The sequence below is a fragment of the Micropterus dolomieu genome, linkage group LG15 (assembly GCF_021292245.1).
Source record: "Micropterus dolomieu isolate WLL.071019.BEF.003 ecotype Adirondacks linkage group LG15, ASM2129224v1, whole genome shotgun sequence".
Taxonomy (NCBI): Eukaryota; Metazoa; Chordata; class Actinopteri; order Centrarchiformes; family Centrarchidae; genus Micropterus; species Micropterus dolomieu.
This window is the reverse complement of record NC_060164.1, coordinates 24,008,904-24,030,502: the sequence shown is the minus strand read 5'-3', so window position 1 is coordinate 24,030,502 and position 21,599 is coordinate 24,008,904. Positions and strand designations below refer to the sequence as shown.

The 21,599-nt window shown below is 38.6% G+C and overlaps 1 protein-coding gene across 1 annotated transcript in view; it reads left to right on the top strand.

The window, feature by feature from the left end:
• Positions 1–21,599, top strand: part of LOC123984526 (contactin-associated protein-like 4) — a 79,404-nt gene that overhangs the window by 28,431 nt on the left and 29,374 nt on the right. The window contains exons 3-7 of the mRNA XM_046071448.1: positions 733–926; positions 5,596–5,743; positions 9,654–9,857; positions 20,844–21,019; positions 21,156–21,302. Coding sequence (XP_045927404.1) covers positions 870–926; positions 5,596–5,743; positions 9,654–9,857; positions 20,844–21,019; positions 21,156–21,302 — 732 coding nt within the window. The 5' untranslated portion in view covers positions 733–869. The remainder of the gene's footprint in view (positions 1–732; positions 927–5,595; positions 5,744–9,653; positions 9,858–20,843; positions 21,020–21,155; positions 21,303–21,599) is intronic.

Here is a 21,599-nt window from a genome sequence, read left to right as displayed (position 1 = left end):
TTTCCCAGCACTCTTAACCATACCTGTCAACATTGGGATTTGAAAATAAGGGAAATTTTACTATCTGAATTAAGTGACTGCAATTAGGTGGTCCGAATGTGATAGCTGGTTAAAAGGGAAATGTTGTGAACATCTCTGCATAAATGAAAACACAATAGGGCAAATACTTTCAGCATGTATGTATTACTTGAATGAGGGTAGACATCACTTACACATTATGCTTCAGTTGTAACTCTGAGAGAGGTTACTTGTTAAGTGAGACAATTGGTAGAAGAAGGTGATTAAGATGTTGCTCTTCATTAAGTACATGTAAGCAATTTTCCCATTTGGTGAGATACGCAAAATGTTTGCCTTTTTGGCAGGTACTCCATGCCACTCATGTTCATCCATCCTTGAATCCTGGCACTGCTGTTCTTATTCTTCTACCTTCTTCTTGTGGTATACCGGAGGTTAATGTTGCACACATTTCAAATATGCCTAGCAGGGTTGTTTTCTTTACAGAGAATGGTAAAATAAGGGAGAATCCCGGGGAAAACGGGAGGATTGACAGGTAGGCTCTTAACAAACTTTCTTCAGAAAAGTGTACTACAGTTAATACAGTCATCAGTGTTTGTTTATTCTGTTTGTTTATAAGTTCCCCAATGTGATTGTTACGTAAAGAAATAAAATTCAGCTCTTAATTCTTTGGATGATATAAAGGTATGTCTCTCTCCCTCCTCTCTCTCTGTCCAGGAGCTGGAGGTTGGTCTCCTCTGAGCTCAGACAGATATCAGTGGTTGGAGGTCGACCTGGGTGGACGGACACAAATCACTGCTGTTGCTACGCAAGGCCGCTATGGCAGCTCTGATTGGCAGACAGCCTACCTGCTGATGTTCAGCGACACAGGACACAACTGGAAACAGTATCGTCAGGAAGACAGCATAGGGGTGAGTGCACTGTAATTAATGTAACAGCTATATATGTCATGTAATAAACAGTAAAGTAGTGACTTCTCAGTGTTAAAGATAGAGTCAAAACTGAGCCAAAAGGTCTTTTCCACTGCAGACATTGTGACATATCACATTAGGAAAAGCACAAGTGTCACTAATAACATTAACAATACCTACATTCTATTTAATGACATTGTGACTGAAACATACAATACGAGGACCCTGAAACGGGTAAATCGAATCATTTTCATTCATTCATCATAGATTTTATAGTTTACACCAGTTTTTTAAAATATAAAATGCTACTAATGAACAATAATGTTCTTTTAAATGTTGCCACAAATAATTTTTCATGTAATTTGCTGATAATTGACATGCTGATGTTCAACATCCTCAACAATGACCAATATTTCTATTTTACCATGTGACCACTTTTAGGCCAAAAACAAAAAATTGCCTCTGAAACAGCATTAACTTCATCCTATATATAATAATTGTTATTTCTTTACCTTTTTACTTCCCTTAAAAACTAAAAGCTGACATTATAAAGTTACTTTATATTACACATTATTTGTCAATATTTTTTGTCTAACCAGATAAACAGCTATATATACGTACTATATACGTAGTATAAAGAGCGATAAAGTCAGTGTAAAGAGGTGGTGGGGGACAATAGAAAATCAACCTGTTTTATTATTTAGGTATGAGGACATATTGTAAAAGTCAAATTGATGCTAAATTGCAAAAATGTATACTGCAACACACCAAACTTTCAAGCTGTATCTCAAGGAAAACTCTCCAATTTACAAATGTCTATCAGTATCTAATTTACTCATACAGAATCAGAATCAGTTTTTTTGCCAGGTACATTTTTACATATGAGGAATTTGCCTTGGGATACAATTCCCATTTCAAAGTTTCTTTTCTCCCACATAGGGCCTCTCTCACTTGCAGTTAACCACATCACACTACAAAGTAGGTAGAGGCAGTAAAGTATTACCTCGAAGCTCCTGGTATAGACAGAAAATTCTTCCTATTACAGTGATGCTGAGGCAAACAGCATCAATTTAAAGCTGATGAGAGATAAGACTCTCACAGCGAGTGTAAAACTAATGTCAGGCTAAGACTCCTTCAGGAAGAGAGAACAGAAAAGGACCTCTCACAGCTTAAAAGCTTGTTGATTCCACACTCAGCATAAATCAGGATAAATCCGCAGTGTGCCTCAAAAGTCCTTCTAAAGCTCCACATATTAGTCAGCCTAGTTTATTATGGCTTTCGGGTAACAGAGTCAACTGCGAGCTGCTTCATCAGTCACAATTCCCCAAGGACCTCTCTTTCTTTTAAGTTTAGAGGCCAGAGTTTGTGAGGCTGAGTAATACTCTCTTGTGCTCTAATTTTCTCCTCCTATCTCATCTTCTCTCCCCCATCTCTCTTTACATCCAGCAGATGGTGTTGGGAATATATACACTCCTAATCAGGGAATATAGCATCCTTAAGTGTTAATTGAGGTAAAGGGAGTGGAAGTAAATCAAAGATTTTCCGATAGGAAAGGTGAAGATGCAGATTCTGTTAATGAGCATCATCCTGAAATGCAAATATGGTGAGAAAAAAAAAGTGAGAAAAGCTAGAAACTTGTAGTAATACTAAAGGGCAGTAATAAGTGAAGTGAATGTGTGGAGGCTGATTGATTGATTATTGATTACCTGTATTGATTTAGTTGCATATGCCTTCACTGACAGTGCTTTTGTAAATGGATGATTTGTTTTAATTCCCTATTTTTTCTTGTGGAAATGAGGTGTAAATGTTAACAGCACTGTAATTGCTGGTTCAACTTAAAAATGTCAGTTAATGTAGCTTAGTCAAATTTACATTTTCAAAACTCATAAGATGACTTTGAAATGATTATTCAACCTGAGTTAAAAGTGTGAAGCGGAACTTTTGTCTCCCACTTCTGACAGTGGAAGTAATGGGAGATAATAGTTATGACATATAGGCTCTGCCAGCTCTCTGCCATTCCGAGTTGCTGCTGGTGCTAAAGAGTTGACCCCCCCTGCAGCTCTGGTAAACCAATCATTTCTGGTTGGAATAAAACACATCACTACAGACCAGTTCGCCAGCGCAGGAATGAGCATTACCTGCTGGTGATAGGTTTAATCAGCGTTGTGTGAACTCGTTTGGCTTGAATGTAAAGGACGTTGATTTAATGTAAAGGTCCTGCACTTGCGTTATTTGTCCTGCACTCTGGCTTTAACAAAACCCAAGTTCAGCAACTGTTCAAACACAGCATACAAGGCAATAATGATAATGTGTAATTGTAAGTGAACAGGGGACTGAATTTAAAACTAATCTTTATTGTTGTTAACAATCTTCTCATTATCATCAGAAGAAACAACCAAGCCTTAATTTATCATGTATTAAAGACACACAGCAAGTTTCCATCATGTCTGTTTTCTTCAAACGACAAGACAGAAGGGTCCCTGGAGAGTTTTAACTCTCAAACAATGCATGCTGGGAATTTTGCTAATCTGTTTAAGGATCTTTACATCTGAGCTATTGCCACACATGGCAAATATTTTGTATCAACTTGCCAGTGGCATTTTGTCGTCCATGCTGAGGGTTCACTCAACAATACAGCTGAGGTTGTCTATTAGACAGTAGAGTGTAATAGGTACTGTTAGGTTAAAATTATATTTCTTCTCTTTTGGTACTAATTAACCTGTCATGTTGAAATTTGCTGTGATTGTCATTTGTGACTTTCTGACATCGTCCCTCTTTTACTCTCAAATCCCATTTCATCAGAGCTCTTGCTATTCTGCTCTTAGACTGTCCCTAAAGCCTGTGCCCTCAATAGAGGAAGAAGAGGTGAAGGAAGAGGAACAGTAGGAGCTGGAAGAGGAGATGGGATAGGAGGAAGTTGAGGAGTAGGAGTAGGGCGGAGTAGGGAGGAGGAGAGGAAGGTGGAGAAGAAGATGGAGGAGGTAGAAGGAGGAGGAGGAGGTGGAGAACAAGGATCTCTGGCCTGTCTCAGACCAAAGACATAATTTGTTGTTTGGTGTGTTGTACTGTGCAGCACACTAAGGAATAAAAAATGTGCAAATGTATACATATGTTATTTCTTTTGTTGTGTTACTAATAACTAGTTTTTGTAGTATTGTTTTGAATTTATCTCACCAGTGTGTACGACTGTGTTGTAGTGTATGTGTTTTGGGGGGCTTGTGTTTATGTCTGAGGGCAAAGTTTGGTTTTGAGTGGACAGCTTCATTTTGACCTTAAAATAGGATGTTTGGGGAATTGGGTGAGAAGTTGTGGATTTGTGTTTAGAGTTTCGAGAAAAAGAGACATCATTTCAAGAGATGTGTTTAATCGAGAAAAACTGTAATCAAAGGCTCCCTTTGGAGGCTTTTCTACTCCTACTCGGGTCATGTTTCAAAAGCCAATGCCTCAACTAAATGAGCTGCGGTTGTCCCTGTTCTCCTCAGCAGGAAACAGTCATTGTGGGGGTTAGGACTCTGTTTTCTGACAGGCTCAGCTGTTCAAAGCTGCGAGATCACTGTAACACAGACTTCAGTATATGGATCAGGTGATGAGATTTTTCTCATGTTAACTTTCCGCCTCATTTAAGAGATGAGATAGAAATTGTAAGTGCCAGAAGCAGCTTTATTGCTAAGTAGATGTACATATGCAAGGACTTGGTACATAATGATATTCATAATTCATAAAAATATGAATTTGACAATATACATAAAAGATAAAAGAATAATAAAGACAATTGATCCTGTTCAGAAATTCCCTTCAATCTTGTCCACCTTCATAGGATCCAGAGGTCAGGATCAGCTACAGACCAGCAGCCTGAAGCCATGTCCTCCATAGAAAGGACATCACTCAAGTCACTAAGCCATCCTTATGCCCCTTTATTTCCTAACAGCGTTGAAATTCTGCTGTGTAATTGTGGGTTGAGTTTACACTATTAGCATATAAATTAAAAATGAATAAAGTGATCAGAGCTGGTATACAGAATAAAGTTTTTAGGTGAAATGGCAAAGGGCCAAGATAGAAGAAAATCAAAACAATAGTAATATAATCAAGCTTCAGACTAGGGCACAATCAAACTAAATAAACCTAATTATTTCTTTGCATTGAAAAACACATAATTGCCTGAAGATATAAAGTAAAGTACACAATGTATAGTTTGAAATAAAGTTGATAGAAGGGCTTAAGATCAAGCCCAACTTGAAGCTTAAAAGATAAAATATCCAGAAAGAATTTGGATCGCAGAGGTTAATAAAATGTTGTTCCCCATTGACCAAGTGTTTACCAAAGTGTCTGATACATATAAATCTACAGCTAATGCTTCACAAATCTAATTTTCTACCTGATTGAGAAACCATTCACCAGGATCGTGGCACGATCTACACAATATTCTATTCATTAAGAGGAAAATCAAACGAATCACTTCTCACAGAAGCCTTGGGGATTGCACTTCAACTTCAATAAAAAGATGAAAGAACATGTTCACTTATTTAAGTAGTAAGCTTGACTATAATAAAGATCCAGAGGGAGAAATTTCACAGTGATCTTTGTGGTGTCTCACAAGCCAAAGATGAACAGATGTATGGATGGGAAGCCAGAAAACTAGCTAACTCGCTGCTGTTGATGTGTTTTCTAGGCCTTTCCAGGTAACAGTAACGCTGACAGTGTGGTCCAGCACAAGCTCCAGCACCCAGTGATCGCTCGCTACGTCCGCCTGATCCCCCTCGACTGGAATCCTAATGGTCGGATTGGACTCAGACTGGAGACCTATGGATGTCCTTACAGTTAGTTTGGCTTTTTTTATCCTCCACTTACAGGCATAACCTGAAAAGATGCCAGTAGAGAGGACATCTTCTCATTTTACACCATTGCATGGGACATACAGTTCTCTGTGTTTGTTAAAATTATAGCGCCTTTGCAGCAATTTTATAAAGAAAAACTTTTTTTTTTCCAGTGGTCGTTAAGGATGACCCTCTGTAACTGAACCAAGTTTGAAGGAAAAAAAAATCATCTAGATCCTTTAAGCTGGCTTCAGACTACATATTATTTATGCCTGTTAAGATGGTCACTGTTCAAGAGTCATACATTTTTGTTGTGACTTGATCATACAGACAAACAGACTACACCTTTGTACCTGACCAGTCGTAGTTTCCTGTGATGTCATTGGGAAGTAGGTGTTAGGGTCCAACCGCATAGAACAATAGTATCCAAAGCTGTGTCCTATTGTCTTGTTTTCGGACAAGCCTGAAACAAGAAAGAATGAACGGCTTTGACCTTTTCTCTGTTTCACAGTTCAACCTTCCGGCACCAACAACATCATTCCTCTTCTGCTTTGCCACAATTACAGTTGTGCACAGAAGACTTATCTGTGCTCCTTTTGGTCAACGTCTCAGTACTTGTAGGGGAATTTGTCATGCGATGGGAGGCAGTACGACTAACGTGGTTGTCTTTTTGTCGGGAGGTTGTTAGGCATCCCACATGCGGTGTCAGTTGTTGTCTACCATGATACACTACACGGGATAAAATGATAATTTGTCGTGCCCTACGTCTGTTGTACTGGGTTATTGTTGTCTGATATCATGTAGTCTGAATCTTCATTTCTGTTTTTGAAATACATCATCATCAAGCAACACGCTACTGGATTAGCTGGCCGCCTTTCCCTTTGGAAGCATGTTTTGTTTACAGTACAAGAACGTTTCATGATGTCAGCTTTTGTTGCATCTTACAAGTGTAAAAACTTTTGCAATATTGTTTTTTTATTATAAACTTCTTCTTAAATCTTGGGTTTAAATGTGCAAGGGCAGGAGAGGACATAACAGCTGTGGCCATGACAGTAACAGAAGGGCTCTTCTTATGTCTGCTGTTTGGCAGGGAAAGTTTCATTATGCCATATGAAGTAATTTGTCTGTAAGAAGTCAAGCCAGTGTGAAAAGTTAATCGCTTATTCTTTGCCCCCTAACAGTATTTCCACAGACCTGTCATGCAAATCCATCTATGCAGCAATAATAAAGCAGCAGAAATAAATAATCCTGGTCCAACTCTGTAGACAAAGACAATGAGAAAACTAAGCACCGCACTGTTAAAATGATGAAAACGACACACATTATGACATTTTTGAACCAGGCAACAATGACACTGTCACATAAAAACTTGACGGACTAAAAGAAGTCATTGCAAGAAACATTGGTATGAAGATAAAATGTGTAACCCAGTTCCAAGAATAATCTTTGACAGAAAAGTGTGTGTGCTTGTCTGTTCAGTTTGATTAAATGGTTGCTCTCAGCCAGAAGAAATGGGCTTTACATAGACTGATGCTGGTAACACCTCCTTTATTCATCCAAAAGGTAGTAGACTATAGTACACTTCTAGGCTTATACTTTTGAATAATTAAAATGTTGTGTTTGTACTTGATGAATAAAAATTGTGCTTTCAGGTCAGTTACTGTTTTGGTGAATAAAAAACACTCTTATTAGTCTTCTTTGTCTTGAAAATGAACATCAAGTACCAGGACAACAGGCCCACACAACGGTGGTGGAGTTTGCTCGACAAACAGTCTCTCTAACAGTCTAGTTATACCCAAAAAAGTAAGTTTACAAAGAGGGGCTTGCATTGCTCTTGTTAGCAATCTGGTGAAAACTTCCAGTCTCCATCCAGCACACCAAGAAACTGAGAGACCCCAATGTCTGACTAGATAGTCTGAACCTCCTCACATGTTTGGCAGAGTAGGTAAAAGGGCAGTGTCAGTCAACCTTGACAATGTAGGAGCACATAAATTGTATACCTAAAAGTAATTTTTCTACCACAGTAGATCAGCAATAAAGGCTCACATGCACTGGATGTAATAAGTGATGCATCTCAGCTGACATTTCTAATTTGATGCTTCGATAGTGACACTGTAGGCTAGATTTTTGTAGCACTCAGCACCGTGACAGGTCATGTCAGTGTATAATTTTCTTGTACAGTGACATGGAAGCTGCTTCTTGGTCTGTAATCTGCTTCTCATATTCAGACACCAGCTAAAATACTGGCTTCTCGATAAAGTGTCTACACTTTCCTTCAATTACTGGATGAATGACACTGTGCCTGTAATTTATTCAAATGTATCAACATTTAATTGGAGTAGTATGCAGAAAGTTTTCAGAATTTTTATTTATTTGTTTTCATCAGTTGAAGGTGCAGAGAAATGATTTATGATGAAATCATTTTGTTGGAGCCCAGTCCAAGTACAAACACTATGCTGCCAACTCCTCTAGAAAGAGACGGAAAGTAGAGACCTTTAAATAGATGTCTTTTGAGAGAAACAGCTCTGCAGATCTTCAAGGACACAGGAGAATCTGAACTTTGTTAAAATACCTTTGCCACACCCTGCATAACCACTGGCCTTCTGGTTTAAGCATTTCCATTATTCACATTTATCTTTGTTGAATGTTATATGTGTTGGCTAAAATTCTACCAAAGGCTAATATTGTACATATAAATTGGCGTTGCTGGCACTTTAAGAAATTCTAAAATTTGACTCACAACTGTTCTAAGAGTCTCTAAAGATAAGTGCTCCCCTTTCTCAAATTTACGATATTTCTCTTAGTCATTATACAACTGTGTGTATGCATGTTTTTTTTTCTGTCAATAGTGAAGCTTTATTTTCAATAAAAGCCATTCTTTCCTCTGTGCCATAAAACAAATCTACCAACCATCTGGCATATTTCAAAAATAATAAAAAAAAAAAAAAAAGATAAAATATAGTAGAAGCATTTCGACCATGCATAATATCTATTAAGGATCTAGTGACAGAAACTCAATATCAAATCCATGTTTTCAGTGGTGTATAAAGACCTTACATAATGAAACGTTATGTTCTATGGACTTCGCCATGTTGCGGTACTATGTTTCTGCAGTAACTTAAAACGGACAAACAGCGCTAAAGAACGTTTCGTCCATAGACTAGTTCCATAGACTAGTTCTTCTTCTTCTTCTTCTTCTTGTAGAATTCTGGCAGTGTGGATGCAGCACGTTGAATACGTACGTTCAAAGAAGAAGAAGAAGTAATAATATACAGCAGGGGTCGGCAAATAAGTTTTGCATCGGAACAATGCCATTTAGTGGAATCACATTTTCTAAATGGCTATTTGAAAGGTGTGTCACGCAGGCAACACTTTTTAATGTTAGTATAAGCTTTCAATTCAACTCGAAATAAAGCATTGCAGCAAAGAAAGTTCTCATGCTTTCATTTTGCAGGCAAAACCACTAAAGAGGAAGTGATTATGTGAGTAACTGTTGCTGTCATGACTGAGATGTATTTCAGCGTCTGTCAAAGTATTCATTTTTATTTTTTGCCGCTATCAAAACACCATAATCTGACCGCGGAACATATATTAGTGGCCAAGTCCCAACAACATGGTTTTACTTTACTAATTATTAAGTAAATATAATTTCTTAATATACTACCTAAAAAAACTTAATTTCTTGACTGGCTACTCTCTGCTGTCTCAGATGGCGACAACTTATGTCCTGTGACAGCCACCGTAGCTGTTCAACGTTCTTTGAAAGGCTGAGGGGGAGTGGTAGACAGTTGGTTGCAATTCGCAACTTCACCGCTAGATTCCACTAAATCTTAAATCTTCCACACACTTAACCTTTAAAAGTTTATAAATTTGAACATACATTGAAGTAATGTGTGATTTTGTTGTTTTTCAGACTCTGACGTGGTGAGCTTCGATGGCCGCAGCAGCCTTCTCTACAGGTTGAGTCCCAGGCCGAGGCAAATGACCAGGGAGAGCATCTCTCTGAACTTTAAAACCCTGAGGAATTCTGGGATACTGCTTCACGCAGAGGGACAGAGCGAGCACAGCCTCACCCTAGAGTTAGAGAGCGGAAAGCTTCTCTTGGTCCTCCGAAAAGGTACAACTCTGAAATCATCATGCACACAATGCCATGATGAGTCGAATTATAAAACAGATACTTGTAGCAAGTTGGTTTCTAATTGGTCAAACACCATTTTTTATTATTCACTTCCAGATGTTGTCAAGTGTGTTCTGCTATAAAGAAAACTTCCTAGATGATGCAAATACCTTGGTAACTGTTGAATTAGAAGCCAAATCACTATTTGTATGGACTGACTCTTTAATGGGTTTGTCTCCACTGAGGGATTCTAGGGATTATGTCACCAAGCCATGCATCTGAAGGTACCAAATCCATGCTGCACATGTGCAAAAGTGGTCCTGTCTGTCAAAGGTTACCGCAAATGTGCCTGTTCATAATTACTCGTGTGTTGTTGTCTGTTCTCATCTCAGGGCATTTTTTCAGGAAGGCTTACAAAGCGTTATTTGATGCAAAAGGAACCCTTCAGTATCTGTAGGAAACGCCCCCGGGCGCGTCTGCATGAGACGCCCTGTCTAGTCCAGAAGCGCTAGTAGCTAGCTAGGTAGCAAGCTATGTTAGCATAAAAGGCGTTCCCAAACCCCTTACCTTAACCCTAACCATCACAGGGGTGTGTGCCTAAACCTAAGTCAGCGATTGTATGCATGTCGACCGGCTACCCATGCTGTCTGATCAGCATCTTGATATGCCACACCTGTGAGGTGGATGGATTAACTTGGCAAAGGAGAAGTGCTCACTAACACAGATTTTGACAGATTTGTGAGCAATATTTGAGAGAAATAGGCCTTTTGTGTACATAGAGAAAATCTTAGATCTTTGAGTTCAGCTCATGATGAATGGGGGCAAAAACAAAAGTGTTTATAATTTTGTTCAGTGTATGTGCAGAATTTGTTTGGTATTGTGAATTAAAGGAGTGCTTCGCTGATTTTACACACAAGATCAGTTTACTCATCCTGAGCAGTACCACTCAGCCTGTGAAAACAGTTGTATAATATCTTATTTAGCTCTGGAGGGAGTTTCCAGTGCATGAAGAAATAGTGCTTCATATTGGACTTTTTTATCAGAAAGCCTCCATTACAGACTGAAGGTGAGGGGTTTGAAAGTCAATGGCATTTCGGAGGGCTGAATGAAAGATACAATCCAGGTAAATGTAGGATCCAGTGTTTTTGGAGCTTGACCCATACTAGATATTAAAAGACTACTAAGTATTTCAGTATCTGCTGTCCATTATTTTTTAATCTGTTTCTTGTGAGTTCCCTGACTTGGAATATTAAATTGTTGGAGTGCTCATTTTTTGGCTGAGTTCATGTTCTTTTGGTTGTTGTTTGGCATGCATATTTTTTCAAGCTGTTGATTTACGTAGTGGTGAAATACTTATTATTCAGACAAGCATTAGAGAAATATTTCCACTCACAGGCATTTGATTCATGTGTCACTTGCTTTACTATTCTTCAATTCAGCTGCATCTAAACTGCTGAGCTCATGTCCTATAGTTTATGCTGCTTCTACGCTTAGCTGCACTGAGTTCATATCCATCCATCCTGAAGTCGTGGCCTTAACAACTACACATACATTCATTCATAAGAGATTGTCCTCTTACCAGACTACTATATTACTTTTGTGATTTTAATATGCGTAATTAATTAAAGGTCTTAGCCTGCTGCTGCAGTTGGTGGATTTGATTTATCCATCTCAATTCACTACAACACAGTTTATTTTCTTTGTGGTCTGAAGAGTGTAGCAGCTGGTGCCTGGCCTGTAGAATAACTGGTTTTGGCCTCTGTATGCCATGTATTTTTAGGGTGGGGGGGTTATAATTATCACTCTCCAATCTCTGCTATGCTGAAATTGGTGTTGTTGCTTGTGTGGAGTGATGAGCCAAATATCAAATCATACTACATATTCTCTTGGCTTTATTTGGCATATATTCTCTACCTTTCTTTTGTTTTGTTAGTTTGCCATGCCAGTCCACCTAGTATGATGTATCAATTCACTTAAGAGGCCATAAAAGGGTAGGTAATAGTCAGATCATCATGAAATAATGAGGAACTACTTAGTAGCTACTCAGCATGATATCACTTTACTTGGGGCTGAACAGGAATAATAAGTAATGATTAAGTAATTATTTATAAAATTTATAATTTAATCTAATTTATTGCGATAATTAGGAATTACTTGATTCAGAGATATTTAAGAACTAACCATTACCTAATGATTTATTAATACAATCTTTCCTGTCCTGTTCTCTAGTAACTATCTACTCCTCAATTTAGAGTTATTGAGGAACAACTCATTAGCAATTCACTGATTATCAGGTCACTTCCGATTTGTTCCTTACTCTTTCCTTAGTAGTCACTCTCATATTTGTGTACCATTTGTAAACCAATGTTTTGCAATGCAAAATGCTCTATAAGGGTAGTAAAACTGAAGCTTGAACTTAACTTGAATTATTACCGATAGTTAAGAATGGCCACTATCTTGAAAGACTGACAACAAAGTTATTTGTGTAGCATCATCATCTCTTTGCTGCTACACAGAAATTAGGCACTGTCATGAGTTTCTCAGGTTGGGGAAGTTGTTGTCAGAAGCAGCCGTCTGTGATTTGTTTCTGAATTGTGGCCAGAAGCAGACTTTGTTGATGCATATGTTTCCTCTCAGCCTGTAACTTGTTCCCTGCACACTGATGGATTTGGGGGTTTGTGAGTGCCAAGTTTATTTATTCAGCTTCATCTGCCATATAGAGCACACATGAATAAACATCAGAGTCCGCCCTACGTCTGTAGGGTCGGTCCAAGATGCCAACATACTTGTGAAAAAGTGAATTTTGAAAAGAAATAACATCAATCTCCAATCACTGGACTGTCAGAATCATAACCATGAAAACAATCAAGTGTGAGGACGATAGAAATGCTGACAAAGACATGTTTTCAGGTACAGAAAAGGGCAATATAACATTATTTTCAACATGCAGACATAATCACAAGATATATTTTTAGCTGTCCTTATATTCTTAAACATGCACAGCCATAGTACATTTCTTCAGAAGGGCCAACCACTGCGTAGCATCCCATGAGCAGTTTTGTCGGTTCAGTTCCTTGCTCTATGGCACTAAAGATGTAATACCAGCCTCTCTAATTGCAGGCCACTGTGCACCCCTTACTTGAAAATTTACTTTGAAAACAGAGGTAATTAACAATTTTGCACATTTACCTGCATTAGATTCTCATTAGTTTGTGCTGGTCTGGCCCCCCACCTTAACAACCCATTATGAGAGTTTTGTTCCCCCTGTGTACCCTAAGCAGCCTTAAGCAGCACTTAACAGAAGACACTTAGTTCCGCTCTGTTTGCCTGGAGCTGTCCAAACTGTTTGAATAAATACACGGGCTTATTAAAATGTATGCGGTCTCTCCAAAAGCATCCCATTTTCTCTCTGCTGTACATTCATCAAAATGTCGGTTTAAAGTTCTGTGGCTCACTTGTTTATAATTAAGCTGGGTTCTTTTCTGCCACTGGAATATTTTGTGAAAATAAATATACCAGGGATCAGTGTTCACTGATCTTGTGCCTTCTGGCTGAGCTTTTGTTAGGTAAAGACAGAGAAGGTTTCAGAAAGGAAGACAGGATATAACTGAGAGAGAAACAAGAGAGAGTAAATAAGTGAGCTCTTTGGATGGAGAGGTTAGCTCATTCATTTTGTGTGAGTTTACGGCACGCTGAGTAAATGTGAAAGTTGGATCGCTTGAGTTTATCTATGTGGTTAACTCACATTCCCAAGGGAGCTGACAGGAGCTGCCTGTGAAGTGCAGAGTGTCAGGTAATAGCTGTTGAAATAGAGAAGATTGATTTGTAGTTGTATTAAAACTGCTTGGGCTGGAGGTTCAGTTGCTGTTGGAGCCTCCATTATGTAATAACAGACTGATGGGACTATTAGACAGAGCACCAGAAATGTGTCAAAAGCGCTGGTCTGGTTGTGCTCTATTTAATTTTATTTATTTATTTTCAGGTCAAAATGAAGGTCTCTCATAATCATTCAATCTTGCTGAAAAACCAAACTTTGTACTTTGACTTGACACAAACACCCATCACTCCATCTAAACACACACACTACAATACAGTCTGAGATAAATTCAAAACAACACTACAAAAACTGGTTATAAGTTATGCTACTTGTGGTTCTCCCCCTCAAAAAAACGTTTTTACATGACGAACACAACAAAAGAAACAACAAATACATGTGCGCATTTTTTTCTTCTTCTTCTTCTTCTTCTTTCTTTAGTGTACTATAGTATATCACACCAAACAACTAATTCTTCTGCCCCAGCATCCTTTGATCTGGGACAGGCTAGATATTCTCCTCCTCCTCCTCTCTGGTGTCCTTTACCTTTTCCTTCACATAATTCTGGATCCATTGTTCCAAAACTGAATGAACTGACTGACTCTGGTCCTTTTATATATCTATTGAAGGTTCTGATTGATGTGTTATCAATTATGACTCTTTGTGTTTCTACCTTGGTAGCTGTGTGCTAATTGAGCTCAAGTTGCGCTGACTTGACTGAACTATATTGAATGTTTCTAAATCTGCTTTCTAGATGACCACATGATTTAGGCAGTGAGAAATTAAGGGATTTGTTTGTAGAGTTTAAGGAACTTGGTGTGTTTTTTGAATTATATTGGTTTTAAATTATAGTTCAAAAGCCTGGTTATAGTGTTTAAGCAATTGAGAAAAACTGTAACAGCCCTTTTTATTTTAGCACTTATACATAATTAAATGTTACCTGTGACATGTCACATTTTTCCCGTCATGTAGTTGTTGTGTCTCTCTACAGTAGATAAACAGATGCTAGGTGGATGCAGACGATGATTCTGGATACAGTCTATCAACAACGCTGTCACAGTGAAGGGTGGTCTGTGTGTCATGTTCAATACTGCAGATTCGACTTACCACAATATTCTACTTTATCCACAGTGATTTATAGGAAGGTGTCTCAATTGTTTTTAGTCTTACAGGGTTGTAACAAAGCAGCTTAGTCTTCATCCAAGGAGCAACATGCTCATATCCGAGAGGGCCAGCTGTGCTTAAGTTTACAGCCCACAGCTGACTCGTTCCAGCAACACAGGAGTGATGTTTGACTCACAAAGACAAGCTGATTAGTCACATAGCCTAAGAGGCTCAAATGGTATTTAGTCACTTGTTGAAGTCGAAGGGTTTTAAAACATTGCTTCTTCAAACGCCTCTTTATGGAGTTATTGCTGTGGATATGTAGAGAGAGTGCTGACTGTTGCTGATGTTTAAAAATTGCTGATTGTGTTGATTGTGGACAGACACCTTAAAAGAGGGGTGGGGTGAAGGGAATGAAACCATCACGATGTCTGCACAGAGGCAGTTTTACAAAGTACAATAATACGACAAATAAAACTTGCTAAAGGAATGACTAAAACAGCTGTGGAATATCACTGTAGTAATAACCTTTTCTCTTTATTACTTTTTTGGACAGGCTTCTTTGAAAGTCTTCAAACACATAAGATTTCAAAAAAGATTCACTTGTTCAGAGGTTGCACATTATGCTTGTGTTGACTGATTGTGTGCACCATATCAATCATTTAAGGTGAATAGAATGAAATGAAATGCTGAAACAATTACAGCAGGCTGTCATCTGATAAGACCTGTCTGTGTCCTCCAACAAAATGAAATTTGGAGCTGCAGCAAAAAGCCGTAATGTAGAAGCAGACAGCAGATGATTAGGTGATATTGCCTTGGGGAGCTGTCTGGAATAATCTAACACAGAAACCTACACTGTAAGAAGTAAAAAAAAAAAAGGCTTTGAGAAACTTTAAGTAGCTTCTCATGTCATAAAAACAAGAGAAGTTCAGAGAGTTTTCTTTAAAAACCCCATGAAGAAGGCTACCTGAATCCTCACTAAAAGATGACCTCAGTGATTCTGGAGATCACACAGGGGAACTCCCAAAAGTTTCTTGAAGTACTGCAGACATGAAGGGCAGTAGAACAAACATTATCACTGTGAAGAATCTTCTTTGCTGATAAAGCTAATTGGAATTCAAACCAAAAATACATCTAAAGGGTTTAAACCCTATGTTTATCTGTCGGTATGAAAGAATGTCCTGTACTATGTTAACTCTTTATTTCTATTACCATGTCCTTCCTAATCATTTAAAGGTGCGCTGTGGAGATTTCCGGTAAACAAATAGAAGTTATGTTTACATTTAGTGTTACTTACCAAAACGCATTGTGGATATCCTTGGGGTCAAACAACCATGTAAAATGCATTGCAGTGTAGGGTTGGGCGATGTCTACAAAATTTCCATCAGACGAGGTCTACTATGAAACATCAGGATGGGTGATATCATCGGGTGCGCGGTAGAAGTCGTCTTATGTGCATGTGTTCTCGCACAGACTTAACTCTGTAAAAAAATAGGTAGACTATTAGCGTTACAAGTCGAGGTGGATATTGTGCGCATTGGACCAGGTAAAGAAACAGTGAACACACTGGGTGCAGATGTTGGTTTAATTTGTTTGATAGGCTGCGTCATTAATAAACCAACGTGCGGCTCACCTGCTGCTGTGATAACGGTGGAAAAATACGGAAAAAACTCTCTCAGTCTTTTAGGCAACTTTATAAAACATGATGCTGATGAGAAAATGGAGTAGACAGGGGGAGAGAGACAGAGAGAAACGGGGGCAAGCCGGGGTGTTTACCTGAGGTGTAGGTGTGTGTGAGTGTGTCAGAGTGTGGGGAGAAGAGAATTCTGAGGCAGACTGTGCAAAGCAGAGAATGTTCGTGGTCATTAAAACCTGCTTTCACAGGGTGGTATAATCGCCGATGGCAGCCCACATTGTTAACACCTATGTTTTCTTGCTACCGGTCTTCTTCCCTGGCTTTGTTAGTGCAATGTAGCATATCTTGGCATATCACCATCACCTTTAGATCAGTGGAATAGTGTGAAACCATTGTCCATACAACACAGCGTATTACATTAGTAACGTAGCTAACATGATGTAGCATGGTAACAACGAAACGTAACTTACGGAATGTCTTATTACTTAATTTTTCCTTTCACACGGGAAGCTAACGCCAGTGTTCTGGGTCAGGGACCAACTTACTTTCCACCCGACCACCCCTCCACCACCTTAGTGTCGGACTTTCATGGATGTTTTAATTCCAGTCACGCTGTTTTAACCTGTGAGAATAGGCGTAAAATGGCATGCCGTTTCTGCATAATAGAAGTCAATGCGGTCAAAATGGCGTGAAATGACAAGCGAAAAGCAAAAAATGTGTTTGAATACCACACAAAAATGACTAAAGAAATCGGTGTGTTATTCATACGCCTTTTGATGATATCGGGCTACAACAACAAACTGCTCCATAGCTATGCTACTAGAGGTCAAAAACACCACAGGGTTTCTTTAAGTAGCTTTGGAAAAAGGGACAAATATGACAAATATGGAAAGAGGACAACAGCAAAATAATATAACAATACAAGAAAAGAAAACAACATCATTACTGGACTGCTAGACTCTTTAGTTCCCACTCACACCAGAAACTGAAACAATGAAATTCCTCTATTTATCACTTGCAGAATAGGTGTTACTGGAGGTTTGGTTGTGATTAGTTTCATTCATGGCAGAATGGATGAGTAGGAATGCTCTTTTGGCAAGGTTGTATAAAATTGGATGGTGAGACAAAGCTAGCTTTCTCCATTTTGGACTCTGGTTCTCTTGTTCCCTTGTTCCTGAGCTCTGTCAAGACGGTTTGCAAATAGGTCAATGGCATTTTGAAATTCACCAGGGCTGGACTGGGACAAAAAATCGGCCCTGGCATTTTTGGCCCAGGCGGCCCACCAAAATCGGTCAGACGCCCCTCGCCAACACACCATCCTTCCATTTAAGGGCTCAGATTAGGGGTGTGACAAAACACTAAGCAATGAAAACAAGACAAGATTATATTTTAATAGGCCTACTATTTAGAAAGAAAACATGTATTGATGAAATAGCTGACTGGAGGGTTTTAAGCATTAAACACTTAATTTCCTGCATTCTGGGGACATTTTCTGCACCAATGAAGAACAAAATTCAGGTGGCTGGTGACAATTCAGAATATAAAAATATAATATAATATAATTCAGTAATTAGAAGCTTACAGCTTTCTAATCTTCATCTTTACAACTGCTTACACACAAAATCTTTACATGTCACACGATTTTTGAAACCTCTCACTCAAAGAGCAACACCTCATCTCAAATCTTCTAAAACATTAGCTATTTCTCAGCCTTTCACTCAGTTTTTTAATTGCATAAAACTATTTTTTTCAAAGCACTTCACACAATTCTCTACCTAAGACACAAAAATCTAACAGGAAGTGACCTGCTTTCCTTTTCTAAACACAACCAATGAAAATGCTACACACAGCCACTCCTTACATGTGCAAACAGTAACTGCTTTACTGATCACTAACCAATCACTGCTTTAGTATACAGCAGACCAATAAATAGGTCAAAGGTCAGATTACCTGTTTTGAACAATGGATGCCAACAATGGACAGAGAGCAAGGGGAGAAGGAGGCAGAGGCAGGGGACGACAACAAGGACAAGTTTAAGGAGGAAGAGTTGGAAGAGGAGGAGGAGGAGAAAGATCAGTCACACTTATTGATCATGTGATCAACCACAAGTTGACAATGAGAGAAGCCAAACTTGAGTGGCTTTACAGTAACATCCATAATTTCAACCTTCAGAAATTAGAACAGGTTTGCAGCAATCTAATGGTTGTTTCAGCAGTACGTAATTGTAAATAAGTATTAATTTATGTCAATAAAAGTAAAAATCATACTTTTGGTTTACATATGTAAGCTATATGGTTTCATTTTTTGTATGCTACTGTATACAACACTGTGCTACTGTTACAACAGTAATGTTTTGTTGCTGTTTCAACATTGCATTGGTGCTTACAAATGTACACATAAACCCATGAAAGACAAAAGAGCTTTAGATTTAGAACAACAGTGTGTAAATGGTATAACAAAGTGAAAAAAGTGTTTGCCATCTGATGCAAATGCTTCATTTTGGAATGTGTTTGTGACATTATGAGATATTTTGCATTTTGTGTGAGCAATTTGGGGAATTGTGTGGAGAGTTTAGAAAAAAGGAGACATAGTTTTGAAAATGTGTGTAAGCAGTAACTTAAGCTACTTTTTTGGACAACGCAGGTTTCTTCTGTATTTACTTTGCATTGCAGGCTTGTTGTGCAAATAAACCTTTCTTATACCATTTTTATTTGTTAATTAACATTTCTTGGTACAAGTTTTTTTTTCAAAACATTTTTAACAAATCTTTCAAAAAGTGGTGGGTACATGTCCCCAACGTCCCCAGTGTAAATGACCCTCCCTCCCTGCTCCCTCCCTACAGGTTGAGCTACTCATGGTTAACGCTTCACCTCCACTCTCCTCCTGCTCACTTTCTCCCTCGGCCCATCACGGTCACTTTGTCACTCTGCTCTGCTAACACACGCCTCCTCCTCAGAGAGCAGACGGGGTGGGGGCTAGTAAGAGATGTGATTGGCCAGCCCAGTGTCAGTATAGAAAATTACCCAATGGGCCGTTGTCCATGTGTTATGGGCCAATCGTCGGCCCATTTTAAAAAAACAATTATATAAATACATAATTTACATTACACCGGCCCCAAAGCCACTGCCACTGGGCATTTGCCTGGTATGCCAGATTACCAATCCAGCCCTGAAGTTCACCAAAGTTGAAATAAGTTTACCTCAGCAATCAAATCCACTTTAATTCTGTGTAATTCTGAAAAACATTGTAGATTTGTTGCCTAAATCTGACCTAATTGCAATATTTTACAACGTTAACCATTACTTTTACTCTAAAAGTGTAACTGGATGTTGTATGTTATGTATTATTGCTAATTTCATTAAGGAGCCCTACAAGTGGAAAAACAACACTAAAGCACTAAATTCTTCAAGTAACTTTTGACTTTTTCAGTATTAACCAAGACCTTTCCTCAACCTTAACATATTTATAGTATATGTATTTGTATAACACAAATTTATAGTATACAAGCATGATTTCTAGGTGACAGGGTTGCAATGAAATATCAGTAATGACTAAATACACTTTATTTCCCCGTTTCTCTCTCTCACTCTGGCATGTGCCAACATCAGTCTGCTGATGATTAAGTACACTTCACTCTTACCTTCTCTATCTCTGTCTGCCTCCTTCACTCACTGTAGTCTCTCTCTCTGCTATGCCAAGCATCTGTCTGACAGATCAATGATGATTGATGACTGAACACATTGGACTCTGTCAGCCTCTGTCTGTCTCCCCTTCTCTTTCTGTTTCTTTTCCCACGCAGACAACATTGTCTCCTTTCAAACAATATCTAATTCATATTTAATGACTGAGTGCATTTAGCTCTCTTCACCTCTTTCTCTCAGCAGAAACTCTGCGCTGTGCCAACACTTTATGGAGTGCATAGAACCAGCACTATTTCCTTTGTCATTTATTCATGCCTTTCTACATCTTTCTCTACTGCCTTTAGTGTTCATTATGTGCTGTCACCTGCCTTTTTCTGGTCCTTACTCAGTTATAGATGTATGAGATGCGATTCTGGTTTTGACCCCCACATGAAGAGTAAACTGGGATACGGAGTATACTTTGTTACCAGAGAGAGAAGGAGAGGAGAAGAAGCCGCAATTCCTACTATGCTGTTGACAGTAAAAATATATCAGAGTAGGATTCATTCCCTGAATAAAACATTAGGAAAAAACTTTTTACAAAAGACACAATTTCTACAAGGGGAAAAAACTCACGAAATGACCTAAAACGATATGAAATTCAGCAAGCTCATTAGTTATTATCAGTATCAATTCTAACTAATTTTATTTTATCAAAAAGACAAAATAAAGATATGAACTTTGTTCAGATTCTCATCAACCTCTCCTTAATCTACAGTCAACACATATTGATTCCATTCCTTGTCTTCCAGGCAGGAGTTTTTCTCCCGACAGCCAGCATCTTGTGTCTCTGGGCAGCTTGTTAGATGACCAACACTGGCACCACATCGCAGTGGAGCATCACAGCTCTCACCTCAACCTCACTGTGGACAAAAGCACACTATGGGTGCAGATTCCACCAAGGTTCACCCACTGGGACCATGACCAGGTGTGTTTGTCTTTGTGTAGGGGTGGGATGCACACAAACAGTAGAACACCTAGTCACACCTGCTCAAATGTAATTTTTTATATGTATTTATTTTTTGTATGTGCTTGCCTGTATGTTCATGTTTTTCTCTGTACAGATGAGTGTGGGAGCAGACCAGGGACATGGCTCTCGGAGGTCAGTCAGCCCACACAGAAATTTCCACGGCTGTTTGGAAAATCTTGTTTACAACGCTTTGAACCTGGTAGACCTCGCTAAACAAAACGACCACCGGGTCACTGTCAAGGTAAACTGGCTCACAGTGTGCTAATTAAAAGAGTGTTTGTACCACATGTGCACTGTAGACACCAGAGACATGATATACACTATGACATTTGGTGGATGCGACAGTATATCTGATGTATTTGACATAAAAATATCTTTTGTCTGACTTTGAAAGTAGCATAAAATGGAATGTATATGAATATTGTACTTAAGTACAGTACTTGAGTAAATGTACTTTACATTACATTCCACAAATGGGCATGGAAAATACATGTTTGACTCGATGGCAGGTGTCCATTAAAATCATATAACAAGACAC